This window comes from Chrysemys picta, chromosome 1 (genome assembly GCF_011386835.1).
Source record: "Chrysemys picta bellii isolate R12L10 chromosome 1, ASM1138683v2, whole genome shotgun sequence".
In the NCBI taxonomy this organism is placed as follows: Eukaryota; Metazoa; Chordata; order Testudines; family Emydidae; genus Chrysemys; species Chrysemys picta.
Genome location: NC_088791.1, coordinates 217,350,572 through 217,370,982, shown reverse-complemented (window position 1 = coordinate 217,370,982; position 20,411 = coordinate 217,350,572). Strand labels below are relative to the sequence as shown.

At 46.4% G+C, this 20,411-nt stretch overlaps 1 protein-coding gene across 10 annotated transcripts in view; it reads right to left on the bottom strand.

The window, feature by feature from the left end:
• The window catches only part of SCML2 (Scm polycomb group protein like 2), a 186,212-nt gene that overhangs the window by 49,319 nt on the left and 116,482 nt on the right, over window positions 1-20,411 (bottom strand). For 6 of the 10 annotated variants that reach the window (XM_005281554.5, XM_042844630.2, XM_005281555.5 and 3 more), the window contains 2 exons: window positions 19,625-19,788; window positions 11,645-15,410 (listed from right to left, as the gene is read on the bottom strand). In XM_005281554.5, coding sequence (XP_005281611.2) covers window positions 15,285-15,410; window positions 19,625-19,788 — 290 coding nt within the window. In that variant the 3' untranslated portion in view covers window positions 11,645-15,284. Of the gene's footprint in view, window positions 1-2,081; window positions 2,945-11,644; window positions 15,411-19,624; window positions 19,789-20,411 lie in introns of those variants that run through there. The other 4 variants (XM_065580065.1, XM_065580084.1, XM_065580092.1 and 1 more) reach the window with 2 other exon arrangements.

The following is a 20,411-nucleotide window of genomic DNA, read 5'->3' as shown; positions in this document are numbered from 1 at the left end:
AGTGCCTGAAACAAGAGCAACACACAGACCCATGTGCCCCCCCATCCCCAGGTTATGGCTGCTGCTTCCTGGAATGGAGCGGCGGCAGGGCCCTGCCCCCGGTTCGCGTTGGGCCGGAGCCGCTCTAGGTAAACGCTGGGGAAGGGCGGGGGGGGGGGGGAAAGCGCCACGAGGAGCTTGCGGGCTGCAGAAAATAACCCCGTGGGTCGTGTGTTTGAGACCCCTGCTATAGCTGAAGGCTTTTGAAAATCCCATCCTTGGGCACCTGAAACACAGAAACAATTTCCCAGAGGTACTGAGTATGTGCTGCTCCGATTGATGTTAGGGAGGGTTGCAGGTGATCAGCTGTTCAGAAAAATTATGCTGCTGCTATGCAGGAGCCCTAGGGCAGATATAGAAGCCTAACTTTAGGCACCCAAAAGTTGGAAAATTTTGGCCTTGCATTTTTGAATGCTCATCTGAAAATAACTCCTGTTTAGCCACAAGACTGGTCTGGCAGGGGCAGCATTAGTGCAAGCTTCCTCCAGTGCCTTGCCCACATGCCTGAGCCTCTAGAGCTAGGGTGACCAGATGTCCTGATTTTATAGGGACAGTCCCAATAGTTGGGGCTTTTTCTTATATAGGCTTCTATTATCCCCCACCCCATCCCGATTTTTCACTCTTGCTATCTGGTCACCCTATCTAGAACTGAAAGGGCAGTGCAGTGTTTATACAGTCCTTGCCCTCACTTCTGAGACAGCAAACATAGGTGCTTCTTGGGACTAGTTGTCAAAATGATTATGTGCATTTTTTTCTGCCATTGTAACTAGAAAAGAAAAAAATGGTGGAAGTGGGTATGTGCAAGCTTTCAGCTATACCATTTTTTTCTTTTCAGCTCAAAGGATGTGCTACTCCTTCCCTTTTTGTGCTGAATTTCCCCTCCCCCATACCCGTCTTTGATAATGTAGAGAGATTCATTTACATGCAGGGATGAAAAGCTTCATGCCAGCTTTTGACCAGATGGTGGCAGTATACAGCCTTCCATACAAGCACTGAAAACTGCAGTAGCAGGAGCTACGCTATTGAAGTAAAACCTACCATGTGCCTCAAAGGACAAACTTTTGCTTAAACTTTGACTCAGTGCAGGATTTCTTATCTAGTGCAGTTGTGGAGTTGCAAAGCAGTAGGGTCCCAGGGTTTACAAATGTACTTCAGAAAGAGATGTGACAATTACAGGTCAGACTAATAAATCAACTGTCACCAGTATGGATGATCCAGAGAATACAGGGAATTGGAATCTATGGGTGGTAGGACTGCTGGAAAAATAATTGTGTGTGATGGAATACCTAAAGTATTTTTAGGACTTTCTCCACCTATAAGCACCATAATGGCCATCTACACTTCCTGGGAAAAACTCATTATTTGATTATATTAAAATGATTTTTTTTTTACTTTTTAAAATTGGAGAATCTCTAAGTCTCCCAAAATATGATACATATTTTGTGGCCATTTTACAGATGGGTTATCTGAGGTAGGTGGACAATTAAATAATTTGACCAAGGACTACTAAATACTATAAAGATTAGACTAAAGTATCAGACTAAATATCCATGCATGATCCTTATTACAACAGAAACACCTACAGTGAAGGAACCAGATGTGCTCGACTGTGTGAAAGCCTGCTTTACAGGGTTGGAAGACTACAATCAAGTCTGTTGAAGAAGAGGAGACCATTCCACTGCAGGTATTCATTTAAAATCCTAGTGTCCTTAATGCTGCATAGCCCTTAAGCAGTTCAAATTGTTATTTTTTTCATTCACCAGCTAAATTATGTTCCCTTCACTAAGAACTATGAAAGCTGGATGGGATGACCTTGGAAATTTATCTTAAGGAGCCTTTTAACTTTTTTAACTTATGTCTTCCTTATTGTTTAGTGCTTTAAACATAGTTGAAATGTAGGTACCTGGTTTAGTTTATTAGGACAGGTCCACATATGCTTCAGTTACGGCTATGCTGCAGTATCCTATGCTAAAACTACGCAGGCGGTAGGGCAATCAGACTTACAGAGAAAATGAAAAATAAAATACCTCTTCCACAACATCAACCTTTATCTTTTTAATATAATGAACTTTAATCCCTTGACAGATTAATGAAAATGGACAGACAGAGCCGAACATTTATTTAGACAGGTACAGATGTAGAGAGAGTCCTTCCAGATACGGCAGTTCATCCTATACATGGTTATAAGCCAAGCAATTCTTTGCATACTTAAGCCTTTCATGGCATGCAAAATTCCAGTGGTTTATTCTGAAGAGTGTTTTACTTTTTCCCAAGACCATTACCTTTCCAGTTGGTTGCCAGCATCATGTTTAACATCCAGTGGCCTTAGGAAAGTAAGATACTTATTCTACCATTCCCATTTCTTAGTATAGTTGTCCTTTCATAAGTTTCCTAAAAATATTTTAGATTGGATATGGACATGACAATCAAGCAGATTTGAGGTGAGTTTTCAATAGTATAAGGCAAGCAAAACCAGCCAGTGCAAATTCAGAAGCAAAGAATAATAGCAGCTCCCAGACAATGGGCCATGGGAGCAGTTGCTGAAAGTCCCAAGAGAGCTGGGGGCGGGGGGAAGACGACACATGGTGCTGTCTCTGCTCCTTGTTGCTGGCTGTTAAGTTGTAGTATCCCCGCAAAACACCCACAGAGCTACTGGGAAAACTCTCCTCTGCCATGAAGCCTACAAAAACCTTGACAAAGTTTAGGCTGATGGTCAGCATGGTAGGCAGTAGTCAGGGCACAGCACTGTATCACTGTTTACTTATATTCACCTGTTTACGTCTATCTTTTGGTCTCCTGATTTACACTTCAAGTGTAATCCCCTTGGGGAAGGGACCATCTTTTTGTTCTGTGTTCGTACAGTGCGTAGCATGAGGTCCTGGTCTATAACGAGGGCCCCGAGGTGCTACAGTAATATAAATAATAAGTTAAAATTAGGGCTGTCGTTTAATCGCAGTTAACTCACGAGATTAACTAAAAAAATTAATCCTGTTTTTTGCAGTTTTAATCACACTGTTAAACAATAGAATACCAATTGAAATTTATTAAATATTTTGGATATTTTTCTACATTTTCAGATATATTGTATTACGTGTAGTAATTGAAATCAAAGTGTATATTATTTTTTATTACAAATATTTGCACTGTAAAAATGATAAACTAAAGAAATAGTATTTTTCAATTCACTTCATACAAGTACTGTAGTGTAATCTCTTTATTGTGAAAGTGCAACTTACAAATGTAGATTTTTTTTTACATAACTGCACTCAAAAATAAAACAATGTAAAACTTCAGAGCCTACAAGTCCACTAAGTCCTACTTCTTGTTCAGCCAATCACTACGACAAACAAGTTTGTTTACATTTACAGGAGATAATGCTGCCCTCTTCTTATTTACAACGTCACCTGAAAGTGAAAACAGGTATTTGCATGGCACTTCTGTAGCCAGTATTGGAAGGTATTTACATGCCTGATATGCTAAACATTCGTATGCCCCTTCATGCTTTGGCCACCATTCCAGAGGACATGCTTCCATGCTGATGACGCTTGTTAAAAAAATATTGTGTTAATTAAATTTGTGATTGAACTCCTTGGGGGAGAATTGTATGTCCCCTGCTCTGTTTTACCTGCCTTCTGCCATATATTTCATGTTATAGTAGTCTTGGATGATGACCCAGCACATGTTGTTCATTTTAAGAACACTGTAGCTGCAGATTTCACAAAACGCAAAGAAGGTACCAATGTGAGATTTCTAAGGATAGCTACAGCACTTGACCCAAGGTTTAAGAATCTGACGTGCCTTCCAAAATCTGAGAAGGACAAGGTGTGGAGCATGCTTCCAGAAGTCTTAAAAGAGCAACACTCCAATACAGAAACTACAGAACACAAACCACCAAAAAAGAAAATCAACCTTCTGCTGGTAGCATTGGACTCAGATAATGAAAATGAACGTACGTCGGTCCGCACTGCTTCGGATTGTTATCGAGCAGAACCCGTCATGAGCATGAATGCATGTCCCCTGGAATGGTGGTTGAAGCATGAAGGGACATATCAATCTTTAGCGCATCTGGCACATAAAAATCTTGTGAGCCTGATATTGTCATGAGAACACCTGTTCTCACTTGTGGGAAACACTGTAAACCAGAAACGGGTAACATTATCTCCTGCAAATGTAAACAAACTTGTTTGTCTGAGTGATTGGCTGAACAAGAAGTAGGACTGAGTGGACTTGCAGCCTCTAAAATTTTACATTGTTTAATTTTAGAATGCAGGGTTTGGTTATTTTTTACATAATTCTACATTTTTAAGTTCAACTTTCATGATAAAGAGATTGCACAACACTTGTATTAGGTGAATTGAAAAATACTATTTCTTTTGTTATTTACAGTGCAAATATTTGTAATAAAATAAATATAAAGTGAGCACTGTCCACTTTGTATTCTGTGTTGTAATTGAAAAAGACGGTTACTCACCGTTGTAACTGTTGTTCTTCGAGATGTGTTGCTCATATCCATTCCAATTAGGTGTGCGCGCGCCGCGTGCACGGTCGTGGGAGAATTTTCTACCCTAGCAACACCGGCGGGTCGGCTGTGGAGCCCCCTAGAGTGGCGCCTTCATGGCGCTGAATATATACCCCAGCCGACCCGGTGCCCCCTCAGTTCCTTCTTGCCGGCTACTCCGACAGTGGGGAAGGGGGGCGGGTTTGGAATGGATATGAGCAACACATCTCGAAGAACAACAGTTACAACGGTGAGTAACCGTCTTTTTTTCTTCGAGTGCTTGCTCATATCCATTCCAATTAGGTGACTCCCAAGCCCAACTTAGGTGGTGGGGTCGGAGTGAGACATTGCTGTGTGCAGAACCGCTGATCCGAATGCAGCATCGTCCCTGGACTGCTGCACTAGTGCATAGTGAGCTGTGAATGTGTGGACTGATGACCAAACCGCAGCTCTACAAATGTCCTGGATCGGAACTTGCGCCAGGAAAGCCGTCGAGGAAGCTTGGGCCCTCGTGGAGTGAGCGGTGAGGTGCGGTGCTGAGACACCTGCCAGGTCATAGCAAGTCCGGATGCAAGACGTAATCCAGGAGGATAGGCGTTGTGAGGAGACCGGTAAGCCTTTCATTCGGTCGGCCACTGCAACGAAGAGTTGCGTCGTCTTTCTAAAGTGCCTTGTGCGGTCAATATAGAAAGCCAGGGCCCTGCGTACGTCCAGAGAATGCAAACGTTGATCCTGGCGAGTAGCATGTGGTTTAGGATGAAAGACCGGGAGAAATATATCCTGGTTGATATGAAATGGAGAAACCACCTTAGGGAGAAAGGCAGGATGTGGACGAAGCTGCACTTTATCCTTATGGAAAACTGTGTAAGGGGGCTCGGATGTAAGCGCCCTGAGTTCAGAAACGCGCCTTGCTGAGGTGATGGCTACGAGGAAGGCTGTCTTCCAGGATAGGTACAGAAGTGAACAGGTGGCCAGTGGCTCGAATGGAGGACCTGTGAGCTTGGAGAGAACCAGGTTGAGGTCCCACGTCGGAACGGGCTGACGCTGTTGTGGGTACATCCGGTCTAAGCCCTTGAGGAATCTAACGACCATCGGGTTAGAGAATACCGAGGACGCGAGTTCCCCTGGGTGAAAGGCTGATATAGCGGCCAGGTGAACTCTAATTGAAGATATCGCCAACTCCTGCTGTTTTAGGGAGAGGAGATATTCCAATATGAGAGGAATAGGTGCCTGTAACGGGGACGTGGCTCGTTGTTCGCACCAACAGGAGAACCGCTTCCACTTGGCCAAGTACGTGGCTCGTGTTGAGGGCTTCCTACTGCTCAACAGAATCTGTTGGACCGAGAGTGAGCATTGTTGCTCTGCCTGGGTGAACCATGGAGCAGCCACGCCGTGAGGTGAAGAGATTGCAGGTCGGGGTGACGCAGCCGGCCGTGGTCCTGAGAGATGAGATCTGGACATAATGGAAGCGGGATCGGTGTCTGAACCGAGAGTTCCAACAGTGTGGTGTACCAATGTTGTCTCGGCCACGCTGGAGCGATCAGAATTACCTGTGCCTGGTCTCTGCGCAATTTGAGCAGTACCTTGTGGACCAGAGGAAACGGAGGGAAGGCATAAAACAGGTGGTCTTTCCAGGGAAGGAGAAACGCATCCGAGAGGGAGCCCGGAGCTCGACCTTGCAGGGAGCAGAACACGTGGCACTTTCTGTTGTCTCGAGATGCAAACAGGTCTATCTGGGGAAACCCCCACTTCTGGAAGATGGAATGTATGATGTCCGGACGGATAGACCACTCGTGCGTCTGAAAGGACCTGCTGAGTCGGTCCGCTAAAGTGTTCTGGACTCCAGGGAGGAACGATGCCGTGAGATGGATTGAGTGGGCGATGCAGAAGTCCCACAGGCGAATGGCCTCTTGGCATAGAATTGACGAACGTGCTCCTCCTTGCTTGTTGATGTAAAACATGGCCGTGGTGTTGTCGATGAGAACTAACACACAGCGGCCACGTAGGAGATTGAGAAATGCCTGGCACGCCAGGCGCACCGCCATCAGTTCCCGAACATTGATGTGCAGAGCTAGCTGGGGTGCAGTCCACAGGCCCTGGGTATGGTATTCGTTGAGATGGGCGCCCCAACCCAGAGATGAAGCGTCTGTGACCAGGTGCAGAGAGGGTTGTGGGGCGTGAAATGGCATCCCCTCGCAAACCACATTGTGATCTAGCCACCAGGTGAGGGAGGTCAGGACCGAGTTTGGGACCGTGACCACCATGTTCAGGCTGTCCCGATGTGGGCGGTATATTGATGACACCCAGGTCTGGAGTGGGCGAAGTCGAAGTCTGGCATGCCTGGTTACGTACGTGCAGGAAGCCATGTGACCCAGCAGGGTGAGGCACGACCTCACCGTGGTAGTTGGGAAGGCCCTGAGCCCTTGAATAAGGCTCGTGATGGTACAAAAGCGGTTGTCTGGCAGGATGGCTTGTGCACGTCTGGAGTCTAGGACTGCGCCGATGAATTCTATTCTCTGGGTTGGTTCTAAAGTGGATTTGTCCTTGTTGAGTAGGATGCCCAACTCGTTGAATGTGTGCACTATTATGTGAACGTGAGCTCGAACTTGCTCTTTGGTGCAACCGCGTACCAGCCAGTCGTCTAGGTACGGGAACACCTGTATCCCTTGCCGACGAAGGTATGCTGCCACGACGGCCATACATTTCATGAACACTCTTGGGGCCGAGGATAGGCCGAAGGGAAGGACTGCAAATTGGTAGTGCACCTTGCTTACCACGAATCGCAGGAAGCGTCTGTGAGGCGGGTAAATTGCAATATGAAAGTATGCGTCTTTCATGTCGAGGGCGGCGAACCAGTCTCCAGGATCGAGGGAAGGGATAATGGCCCCCAAAGAGACCATGCGGAACTTCAACTTTACTACGAATTTGTTGAGTCCGCGCAAGTCCAAGATGGGTCGCAGACCCCCTTTGGACTTGGGGATCAGGAAGTAGCGGGAATAAAATCCCCTGCCCCTTAACTCTAATGGAACCTCCTCTATGGCCCCCGTCAATAGGAGCGTGGAAACCTCCTGTATAAGAAGTTGCTCGTGAGAAGGGTCCCTGAAGAGGGACGGGGAGGGGGGGTGGGAGGGGGGGAATGAAGAAAACTGGATAGCGTATCCCCTCTCTACCGTGCGAAGGACCCAACGGTCCGAGGTTATAAGGGACCAAGCACGGTGGAAATGGGAAAGGCGATCCCGAAAGGAGGGGGCTGGATCCTGGGGGATGACTGGGGCGCCGTCCTCGACCGCACCTTCAAAAGTTCTGCCTGGGGCCTGAAGGTGGCCTTGGTGGCCCCTGGTTCTGACTGGGTTGAGGGCCAGTCCACCTTCTCCTACCACCTCGCCCCCGCCTTCTGGCAGAGTCCTGTCTCTGACGAGGTGGAGGGGGGTAGAAACGTTGAGGCTGGGGCCTAAATGGTCTGCGCTGGGGACCCGCAACATGCATCCCCAGGGAGCGCATGATTGTTCTCGAGTCCTTGAGGCTCTGCAGACGAGAGTCCGTCTTGTCCGAGAACAATCCATGTCCCTCAAAGGGCAGATCCTGTAGGGTCTGCTGCAGCTCCGGAGGCAAACCCGAAACCTGAAGCCAGGAGATCCTCCGCATAGCGATACCTGACGCCAGGGTTCTCGCAGCCGAGTCCGCTATGTCCAAGGAGGCCTGCAAGGAGGTCCGAGCCACCTTCTTACCCTCCTCTACCAAGGCCCCAAACTCCTCCCTGGAGTCTTGGGGAACCAATTCCTTGAACTTCCCCATAGAGTTCCAGGAATTAAAGTTATAGCGGCTCAGGAGCGCCTGCTGGTTAGCCGCTCTAAGTTGCAGCCCTCCGGCTGAATAAACTTTACGGCCAAACAAATCGAGGCGCTTAGCCTCCTTCGATTTGGGCGCTGCGGCCTGTTGACCGTGGCGCTCCCTTGCATTCACTGATGACACCACCAGTGAACACGGCTGGGGATGGGTATACAAGTACTCATAGTCCTTTGAGGGGACAAAGTACTTTCTTTCCACCCCTCTCGCTGTGGGTGGGATAGAGGCAGGAGTTTGCCATATCGTAGTGGCGTTAGCCTGGATCGTGCGGATCAGGGGCAACGCCACTCTCGATGGGGCATCCGCAGAGAGGATGTTCACAATGGGGTCTTGCACCTCCACTATCTCCTCTGCCTGAAGGTCCATATTACGTGCCACCCTACGTAATAGGTCCTGGTGTGCCCGGAGATCAATCGGGGGTGGACCCGTGCTCGTTGTGCCCGCCACTGCCTCATCTGGGGAAGTTGAGGAAGATGCCTCAGGTGGCAAGGGATCCAAGGGCGGGGCCTGGTCCAATGAGCCTTGGAGCGGAGCATCACCTGCCCCTGGGTCCAGGACGTCAGGTGCGGGCACGGAAGCCTCCATGCCCCCTGGAGGAGGGCGAGAGATGGTGGACTCTGGGGCCCTTCGCTCAGAGTGCCCCGAGCGAGAGGCTGATGGTGGTGGAGCCCCTTGCGCTTGGTGGTACGCCCACGGGGTCCAAAACGACCAGTGTGAAGGTCCCTGAGCGGGATCCTCCGCTACCTCCTGCCAGTGGCCCATGTCCGGATCATCGGCCTGTCCCTGAGGGGGGTATGCCGATCTCGATGCCCCATCGGAGGAGCGGGACACTGATCTGGATGGCCATGGCGGTGCCGACCGCGCCGAGACGAGCTCCGGAAGGTACGGTGCCGTACGGTGCCGGTCCAGAGATGAACGGTCCCTGTGCGGTGCCGGCGAACGGTGCCGGGATCGGTGCCGATGACCACGTCGGTGCCGAGAGTCCGACCTGGACCTGGAATGTGATCTTGAGTAGGCCCAGTGCCGGGAGCGGCCTCTCGACGTCGAGCGTCGATCATAGCGGTGCCGAGAACTACGTCTCGATGTCGATCGGTGCCGACGATCATAGCGGTGCCGAGACGTAGAACGGTGCCGCGACGATGATCTTAGCCGCGAGTACGACCGGTGCCGAGGTGATATCCGATGCCGGGACTGCGAGCGGCATGGGGACCTGCTTCGGGACCTGGACCGGTGCCGCGGTTCCAGCCCTTGCGATGGAGGGCGCATCAAGGCAGGTTTCCCCCTGGATTGGACCGGACGAGTCAACGGTGCCGACGGTGCCGGTGGTTGGGGTGGTGCCGGCTCCGTGAGAGCGATCAAGTCTCTCGCCGTCGCGAAGGTCTCTGGGGTCGACGGGAGGCACTGTATCACCGCCGGTCGCGGTGGTGACCCTGTCTGCACCGGACTCAACGGCCTCGGAGCCGGAGTCGACGGTGCTGGAGGCACCTGTTTTTGGTGCTCCACAGGCGGACACGGCTCTACCCCAGGCACCGGGGGAGCCGGCGTCTTCCGTACGGTAGTCCCCGTCTTATGGGATTTTTTATGTCCCGGGGATGATGAACGGCGCCGAGGCACTTGCTGTGAGTGCGGTGCCGACGGGGTCCGGTGCTGTGGAGGCTTGTCCGACGTGGTCGGAATGGTCGGTGCCGCCGGGGCACTGCGCACCGAGGTGCTAGGTGCCGGGGCTTGGCGCGCCGATGGAGCGTCCGGGCTAAGTGCCGCCTCCATAAGGAGTTGCCGAAGCCGAAAGTCCCGCTCCTTCTTGGTCCTCGGTCTGAAGGCCTTACAGATCTTGCACTTATCTGTCTGATGGGACTCCCCCAGGCACTTCAGACACGAGTCGTGCGGGTCACTCGTTGGCATAGGCTTAGCGCAGGACGCGCACTGTTTGAAGCCTGGAGCCTTGGGCATGAGCCCGGCCACGCGCCGGGGGAAAAAGGGGGAGACAACCCCCTTAATCCCCTTTAACTAAATAACAACTATTAACAAGTGAATAAACAACTATTTAACTATATACAACTAGAACTATAACTATAACTATCAATAATGGAATAAGCTAGGGAGAGTGGAGAACAGCTACGCCGCGCTCCACAGTTCCAACGACCGTCAGGGGCGGTAAGAAGGAACTGAGGGGGCGCCGGGTCGGCTGGGGTATATATTCAGCGCCATGAAGGTGCCACTCTAGGGGGCTCCACAGCCGACCCGCCGGTGTTGCTAGGGTAGAAAATTCTCCGACGACCGTGCACGCGGCGCGCGCACACCTAATTGGAATGGATATGAGCAAGCACTCGAAGAAGAATCAATATATTTGAAAATGTAGAAAACATCCAAAAATATTTAAATAAATGTTATTCTATTATTAACAGTGCAATTAATCGTGATTAATTTTTTTAATCACTTGACAGCCCTAGCTAAAACTACATTGAATGCTTTCCTTAAATTACTTATCCATGTACAAAATGTCTACAGTTAGCACAAGGATGTTATTTGATTATGCAAAGTGGGTTGGGTGGGCTGGGAGAACGTGAATGAGAAAAACTATTCGGATGCAGTCCACCCTATGAAAGCATTTAAGAACCCCTGCTTAATACATTCAACCAAGGCATCCCACACCCAAAAGAAAGAACGCACAAATAATCCCCTGCTAAATGGGCCAACATCCATAGGTTCTTACTCAAGCCTCCATCATACCTTTGCAGGAATAACCCAGATAAAATAATTCCAGTAATCCTATGTAAGATTAGGAATCACATTAAGGAGCCTTCAGGCATGAATTTTGAATGACCCATGCACCAATCTCAGCTCCAGCAAGATTAGCATGGCTTCCAGGGAGCTTTTGTTTATAAATAATTGGGGGGGGGGGGAGCAGTGTTTTTTAATGCCATGAGCATTCAAGGTGATATTCCTGAGCAAATATCTCCTTCTCCCAAGAGTAAATAATGAAGTGCCCTTATTAAAAACAACCCTCCTCCCCCCCCCCATATTCATTCAAATCACAGTTTATATAATGTGCTGCGGAGTTTTGGTCTATTTCAGCAAAGTACTGTAATAGTTATTTGTAATGAATGTGTTACAGTTGTAACCATGTCAGTCACAGCGATTGATGAGCCTTGTCTTAGATAACTCCTTCGTTTCTGTTACACCACATCATTATTCTGCTATGAGAGTTACAAGACTAGTTAGAGATGCTATTGTAAAAAAAAAATCAATCCCTAAACTTAATGTCAAGGGGTTAATTTTTAATTTTAGGTTAAATAAATATTTACAGAGTCCTATATAAAACTTATATTGCTGCCTTATAACAGCAAGAGGAACTAGAAAAGAAAGAATTATAGAAATGATCAGCCGCAAAACCATGCTAGTAGCAGAGAACATGTTCCATGTACACTCTTCCTTTTTGCATGTAATCAATATATTTTTGAGAGGCTGAATTCGAACCACCTCTTGATTATTTTAGCTGGATCCCAACTTCTGTAGTGTTCCTGTCCATGAGTTGCTTTGAAGTTACTATTCACTTGATTAAGTTACTTCTAAATTGCAAGCTGATTGTTCAGCGCTGGCATCAGAACAATAGACGTCTGTGTAACAGCATTACTGTGTAACGGTAATAAAAGCTGAAGTACATTAATTTGTAATTGAGGTCTATGTTAGTTGATATTAAAACATTTGACTTAAATACTTCGGTCTTTGCTTAGACACAGGACACAAGTATGGGCAGCGTGTACTGGAAGAACAATGAGCCAGATTCAGAGGTGATGAACACCCACAATTTCAACAGAAGCCCTTGGGAGCACTGGGGATCAAACAGAGCCCCACCAGAATACATACCAAATGCAGCCTTCTGAATTTAATAGATCCCTGTGGAAACCACAGCCACAACCAAATCCATGTCCAGTCACTTGAAACTCAAAGGCTAGAATCTGGTTTAATTTATGTATGCAGTCTGTCTGTATGTTTTTTAACTGCATTTTTAAGCATGACCCAGATTCCAGTATATATTTATACACAAGTATAAATCCAAAGGATTCGTATAAAATGCACTTAGTGTACCAGTTATGAACCAGATTGTATCAAGGCAGCCATTAAACTGAAAGGAAAATATTCTACTCTACACATCTCACCATTCAAGATTTTGAAAAGAAAAAAAAATATAAGTAGTGCCTGATCATACAAGAGGTTCGTAGGGGTCTCCTGTCCCTTTCAAATTAATGGATATTTGTGTGGAAATTTTGTGAATCATATGAGCAGCAAGATACTGTATACATCACAAATATTTCAAAAACACAGATCCATCTAAGTTCCTATATATTAATTGCTTTTGATAAGCAGATGTTGCAAGGTTATATTCCTGTAATAAAAAAAAACTTTACATCAGAAGCTTACATGAACTGCCAAGTTCTGCAAAATGCTAGGTAATAATGCAAACTATGATGTCTGCACAAATTTTAGTTGAAGCAGGAGTATATATACAATGTCAAACAAAATGGACAATTACAACACTGAACATTTTTAAAAATTATTTTAGATAAGTACACCCAGTTGAAAATAAACAATTAAAAATATATTCTGTTACACCCCTTGGATCTCATGCTATAATACAATGTGAAATTCTAGTACTATGACAGGTTTCAGAGTAGCAGCCGTGTTAGTCTGTATCCGCAAAAAGAAGAACAGGAGTACTTGTGGCACCTTAGAGACTAACAAATTTATTAGAGCATAAGCTTTCGTGGACTACAGCCCACTTCTTCGGATGCATATGCATATGTACAAGTACTCCTGTTCTTCTTTTTTCTCTAGTACTATGACATTCTAGCATTTCATGTGCACGTATGTGCACACAACCTTTGTACAAATATTTATACCACAGCCATGGAGTGTATGAAAAAGAGGCTACAACTTCATTGTTCTATATGGATGTAGAAAACAGAAACATCTTAATTTTATTTATACCAACTATTTGGACAATGCAATAATATAGTTTCAGACCAAATTACTTCCAATGCAATTTTATGAGTGTTATTTCTCACATTAAAAAGTCAGCATAATGCTTAACATATTGATGAAGTGTGGCATAAGCAATATATAACAAATATACTACATATTTTTCCATCATTGTTTTGCCCTTTTCTAGATATAAAGCAGGCATGTGTGTGCTGTCCATCTAAACACACATGTGGACAAAGGATATGTAAAGTAAACCAAACCACATAACCCTTAGTGTTAAATGTTTTGTGATAGCAGAACAAAACAATCCTCAAAGACAAATGAACTTCTAAATTAAAATTGTGTTGCAGTTATTTAAATGACTACTTGGAAATCTGAGAACTACAAATTATGATTTTGCAGGATTTCTGCTAAAACCTGAGGAATATTAAACTAGCAATAAGCAAGGCATTTTCAAACAAGAAATTTGTAAAAAATACACATTTTTTACTAGAAGCTTTCATATATAAAAAGACAATAAGAAATATAATAAAACCTATCCATTTAGGACTACATCTTCCCTAGTAAATAGTTCTTTATTCTCACTTGCACTACATACAGTACATTCGATTTCCTACACAGAAAATGTACATTTCTTGTCCCTGATGTATATTTTATTGGCAGTGATAGCAAGCTGTTTTATTATCAACACTCACTTCTGTAGCTTATATAAACAGCACCAAGTTTTATGCAAAACAAGAGTATTAGTATGAGTACCACTTCTTCATGACAAGTGAAATATTTAAATTAAAGAAGTAAAAAAACAAGAAACATCAGAACCAAAATGCGTATTTCCAGAAACCATACCAGAATAAATGGCTCAGAGCTAAGTAATGAGTAACTGGGAGTTTTGCATAGTACAGGGCACTCTCCTGTATGAATCCACCCATCCATTGATTGTTCCTTACCCCCCAAGAATGGAAAGCAAAGTGGACAGGTGCTAATGAATATAGAAGTACACAAAAAATGTACTGGTAAAAAAAATTGAACTGTACAGTTTCTCATTATCTCTGTCACAGTGCAAAGGATATTTTAAACACATTTTAAAAAACTGAATACATCTGTACAGTATATATGTATGTACCACACTCGCACACACATATATATACACATAAGCATGAATACAAATATCCATGCCAAGTTCAGCAAAAAGACGGAATGTTTAAAATGTGGGTCTTCTGTTCCATAGAAATTTGGAAGTCTGTTCACCCCAGAACAGTTGGCTGTTTAAAATGGCCAAGAAAATGCCCCCCTGCATAAATTGACAACATACTGTACATTTGTCCTCAAAATTCACCAGAGAACTGATAACCACACTTTATAAAAGCTTATATTTGTATTAAAAACACACAAATCAAACAATTCATATGGCTATTCCCTTTATGGAAATCTGTATAGTATAATTTAGATGAATATTACTTTTCTGGAGCACCAGATAAAGAGTATTCACTAAAGAGATGAAGTCTACTGTTGCTTCTTTAAAATTTTCTTTATAATGTAAAGTTTTACAGCCACCCCTGTAAAAGTTATCAAACACCTGATGCTGTTTTTTTCCTTTGGGATTAAGCTGTTTTGGTTCTGAATGTGAATGTGTCAGTTGAAGTCTGTAGCAGAGAATGGATTTCTCAGCACTGTGTGTGAAGTTAGTACTCATGAAAGCATTGTGTTTTTTAAAAAACACACAACAGCAGTTGGCTTTTTGTGTGACGTTTCTAAAACATTTTAGAGTACTAGAATGTAACAGTCCTTTTCACTTGAGAGGAAACTTTGCAAACTGAAGATGGTTTATGATGACAAAATATTCTTAAATAAAGAACATGTCTGTGAACCTGAGAGTTTAAGTCTGATATGAATACGTACATTACTGTGTCTCCACTGGCTAGTACTTTCCTTGTTTAAGTCTCTCAATATGGTAGCATAGCTTTAATGCTGGCCCCAACTTCAGTCCCATATATTTCATTATCATATCGCTCCTTAGTAACAGTAGTGCCTTTCCGTCAATTTCCTACGGAAGGAATAAATACAACATACAACTGCTTTAACAGGTTACATGGTAAAATTAAAAAGTACATTGTATTAGTTTATACCCCAGTAAAACTTTATGTAGAGTATATAAAACAGTAATTTACTATAATTTAATAACTCTGATGGCTATTAAAACCAGACTGATTTTTATTTAAATATTTATTTTAGTGTTTTCTAAGGCACCTTTTGGTAGGTACTTGAGAGAATGCAAAAGTCAATAATAAAAAGAATTGGACAAAACCAGATACTGTAACCAAAACAAAGGTAACTGGCCCAAGAAGAAAATCCAGAAAGGAAGAGCTGCTAAAGAAGGGAGGCCTCTCTAGTCAAAGATGAAATGACCCAAACACTGAGGCCTTGCACTGAACCTTGAAAACAGCTGTAGAGAGACTCTGGCATGCATGCAAACACCCACACCCACAGAGGAAGGGAGTTATACATCATCTAGGTCTGTGACACGAGACAGATTGTCCAGCCTAAACCAGATGGAATGTTAGGATCAAGAGCAAGGACAACTGAACAGATTTCTACTGCCTTGAAAGAAGCTGTTGAAGTTGGACAGGCCTAAGTTATTAAAACCACTACACAGAATTGGCAATTCAGCAAATATTTCCCTAAAATTGCATACTGAAACCACTTTTTTTAAAAAAAATTGAATAGGCTGAAAAATACAATGAAATTTGATCCCTATTCTAAAAATGTCCAGAAAAACCAAGAAGGGGAGGTGGTTTGGGTTTTTTACATCTATCTATATCAATCTATCTATATTTCAGTATCTTGAAGTTTCCTTTGGACCTAGCTTCCTCCAAACTTAAATGAATGTTTGTTATGAACTGGTGCAGAGTGAATGCAAAATGTTACCATCTTACACCCATTTTGCCCAGGTGTAAAGGAATACACAAGGCAATAGAGACTCTGGCTCGTTGGGTCCACAATTAAAAAAAAAGCCAGACACTTCTTGGTGGGGACACTGCCATTTTGAGATGACAGTAGTTCTCTGTTAGGCAGCCCATCATTTAACCCACACAGTGAAAGGAAAATGGGGCAGAATGAAAGGAGTATACAGGGACTGACATGCACAGTTAGAGCTACTAACTTTTGACCTTCCTAAATATCTCATCTAGCTAGTTCTAGTGAAGATTTTTCACCATCTTGGCTAGATCAGACCAGGTAAATGCTTTTCATTATTGTTTTTAACCTTTCTTGTCTCTCCTAATAAAACTGTGATGTCTAAATGCAACCAAGCTTTGCATTTGACTGTTAATAGCTATCCTGGGTGAGAAGTGGAATACAGATAGGGACCGTAAATCTCAAAGAAACTCCAGTTGCAAGTGATTGGACTTTGTCAGTGCCCACAGATCCCGGGGTTTGGTAGGAGCCGGGAATGATGGTACCAACAGAACACAGTCTGGTACTGATGGAGCCCAAAGTTTATGGGCTTTGTTGTTGTGCTTCTGGCACTTAGTATGCCCTAACTCCTCATGAGCCGAGCTAGTAAGCTTGCTTACGGCAGAGTCAGACTTCTCTGAAGTGGACTTTGGGAAGCCTAGGTTTCATGCTTATGAGAGTGCTTCCTGACAAGACCCCACCATGGGCTGTCCCACACCAGAGTCAGGCTTTGCAGTAGGAGGCACACTCCTTGCTGAGTCAGGCCAATGTGCGGGGGCATTCCCCGCCCTGGATCTGATTGGGGTCTCATGGCCTTCTCCATGAGGTATTTGTGGAGATGAAGTTCCCACCCTTTTTGGGTATGGCTGGGAAATGATCAGCAAGTACTGCACCTTGCCGCCATGTTAGCTTCCCCAAGGCAGTGCAGGCAGTGCTGGTGGTCAATGCTGATCAAGAAGGATCATGGGCAGGAAGCACACAGCCTGGAGTCCTGGACATAGTCCGGTCCTTGAACGGGGTACCGGGGAGAGGGTATCCCCAGGAGAATAATCTAATGCTAAACAGTAAAAACTATTAAAACTGTCAAACTATTTGCAAACTAGATGATTCTTATTTTGTAGGCCGAAGACAAAGCTGCAGACTCTAAAGGTTCTGACCCAAACCATGCGGCAGTGAGAAGGAACTGGAGAGGCGTTTGGTCCACCCTGCCCTTTATTCCCTCGGTTGGAGACATGAGGTGAGCCAGGGCGCATGTGCAGACCAGCAGACATTACTTTCAAATTCTCCAGCTCTGGGCACATGAGTAACCCACAGTGGAACAGAATAGGGACCATCACTCAAAGAAGACGCTACAGTTACTATCTCTAGAAATACCGTGGATGGAAGTCCTTGTGGCCCTCAGATGATGGGGCACCAGGGAACACCGTACTCATTGTATAGTTAGTAAGGCCTGGTCTAGACTTAAAAATTAGGCTGACAAAGCTATGGCCCTCAAGGAGTGTGAACAATTCATACCCTTGAGCTAGGGTGACTTTCCATGCCAAACTGGGCAGGACAGATCAGGAATGCAGAGTTCAAGTCCTGGTCTTGGGGGAAATGACTCCAGGACAGCATTTGTCCCAGATTCCCTGCGGTGCTGCTCCACACCTGCCTAAGGCTCAGGAACAGCGCCAGCCTCTTTCCGGTGGGAAGGCCCATGTGGACTTTGACCTCCCTCGCCACAAGCCCATGCCCCCTGCTTCTTTTCTCCCCCAAGGTCCTGCCCCTGGCCAGGCCAGAAGCTGGAGACAGGCAGGAGTAAGAGCTGCCCAGGGAGCCCACACCTATCACCTGCCCTGGGTGGGTGGCCGGGGTGCCTGACAGCAGCCCCTAGCCCAAGGGCGGGCAAACTTTTTGGCCTGAGGGCCACATCGGGTTTCGGAAATCGTATGGAGGGCCGGTTAGGGGAGGTTGTGCCTCCCCATACAGCCAGGTGTGGCCCGCCCCGCCCCCTATCCAGCCCCCCCCCCACCGGACTCTTGCCCCATCCACCCCCCCCCACTTCCTGTCCCCTGACAGCCCCCCAACCCCGATCCAACCCGCTGATCCTTCCTGACTGCCCCCCGGGACCTCTGCCCCCATTCAACCCCTGTTCCCTGCCCTCTGACCGCCTTGACTCCTATCCACACCCCCGCCCCCGACCACCACCCCGAACTCCCCTGCCTTCTATCTAACCCCCTCTGCTCTCTGTCCCCTTACCGCGCTGCCTAGGCACCGGTGGCTGGCGGCGCTACAGCCGCGCCACCTAGATGGAGCCAGCCACGCCACCGTGCAGTACAGAGCACCGGGTCAGGCCGGGCTCTGCAGCTGTGCTGCCCCAGGAGCTCACAACCCCGCCACCCAGAGCATTGCGCTGCCGGTGGGGCGAGCTGAGGCAGCAGGGGAGGAGGAACGGCAGGGGGGTGGCCCGGGGCTTGCCTCCCGGGCCAGTAGCACAGGTGCCAGGCAGGAGGGTCCCGCCGGTCCAATGTGGCCCACGGGCCGTAGTTTTTGCACACCTCTGCCCTAGCCTGTGTCCCTGCCCCGTGGGGCATGCTGCCCAGGGCAGGTGGAGGGTCTGGGGCTCCCCACAGCAGCTCGGGCTCCCTGGGTGGCTCTTACTACTGACCAGCTCTGGCTTTTGGCCTGGCCAGGGGCAGGGCCTCGGTGGGGAGAGGAGCAGAGTGTGGAAGCTTAGGGGGAAAGTAGGAGAAGGTGCTGGGCCTTGGGGAGGAAGAGGAGGAGCAGGGGGCAGAGCAGGCCCACAGAGGGGAGTGGGGCTCCTGCATATGTCCTGCTTTTGCCTTTTGAGCGCCATAGCTGTGCGGACCTAACCCCTGGTGTAGACGCAGATAGACTGACAGAAGAATGTTTCCGTCGAACTTGCTACCATCACTCAGGAAGGTGGAATTCCTACAGCAACGGCCAAACCCATTCTCTCACTGCAGGAAGCATCTACACTACTGCACTACGGCAGCATAGCTATGGCAACGTAGCTGTACCACAGGAGCAGAAGTAGTGTAAACATGGCCTAAGCAACAGCTGTTTAGAGCAGTCTAACAAATTCACTGCATAGAGCAAGTAAATGGGGGGTAAGAGTTCCCAGGCTTAGCAAAGCTTGAACACGCTTTCTAGAGAAAGAAAATCATCTCTCATGAATTTATATGTGGGTGGCATCTGCCCACCTTTCATTGCAAATGCAATAATAGCAGGGAAACTCACAAAAACTTCCTGCGCAGATCAGTAATGTGCTCAAGTCTAGCAGAATAGAAATAGAAAATATCATACGTGTCTCCTGAAGAGTTCTGCATGAGGTGCTAATGCCTGAGGATCAGCGTCTTTCACAAATCGCATTACTTCATCTATTGACCAGGTAGAAGGATCCTGATTTGGTACTCGGGAGGGTTCCCTTTTTAGTGCACTGAGATCAGGACCTGTTGTAGAACTTGCAGCTTAAATGTAAAACATTGGCAAAGGGAGAAATGTTGTAAGTGTCCATGTAGTAAAAACACATCCTTGCAGACTCAAGTGAATGGAAAAATACAACATTGTTAGTGTCCTGTATCAGTAGCAGTCCTCTCATTTCTACCAGTGTATCAACCTGGCTAAGATCAATCAAATTCTTTTACAATTTATTAAAATGAAAAATATTTGATTTTCCTTCTAAAAAGTCATCGAGATGTTCTATTTGGGCCACAGCATGAATTTGCATTCAGATGACTTCTACAACTGCAGATACACACAATGGCATAAGTGTTAGCACTATGGATCAATTTGAGACATTTGGTTCCTAGCTCCCAGGACACCAGAAGCTGGGAATGCTATGCAGGAATGCAGTGCTCCCTGAGGGAAGGGAACCCCTCACTGCAAATTTCAGAGGGTCCTGTGGCACCTTTGAGACTAACAGAAGTATTGGGAGCATAAGCTTTCGTGGAAGAAGTGAGGTTCTTACCCACGAAAGCTTATGCTCCCAATACTTCTGTTAGTCTCAAAGGTGCCACAGGACCCTCTGTTGCTTTTTACAGATTCAGACTAACACGGCTACCCCTCTGATACTTGCAAATTTCAGTGACCC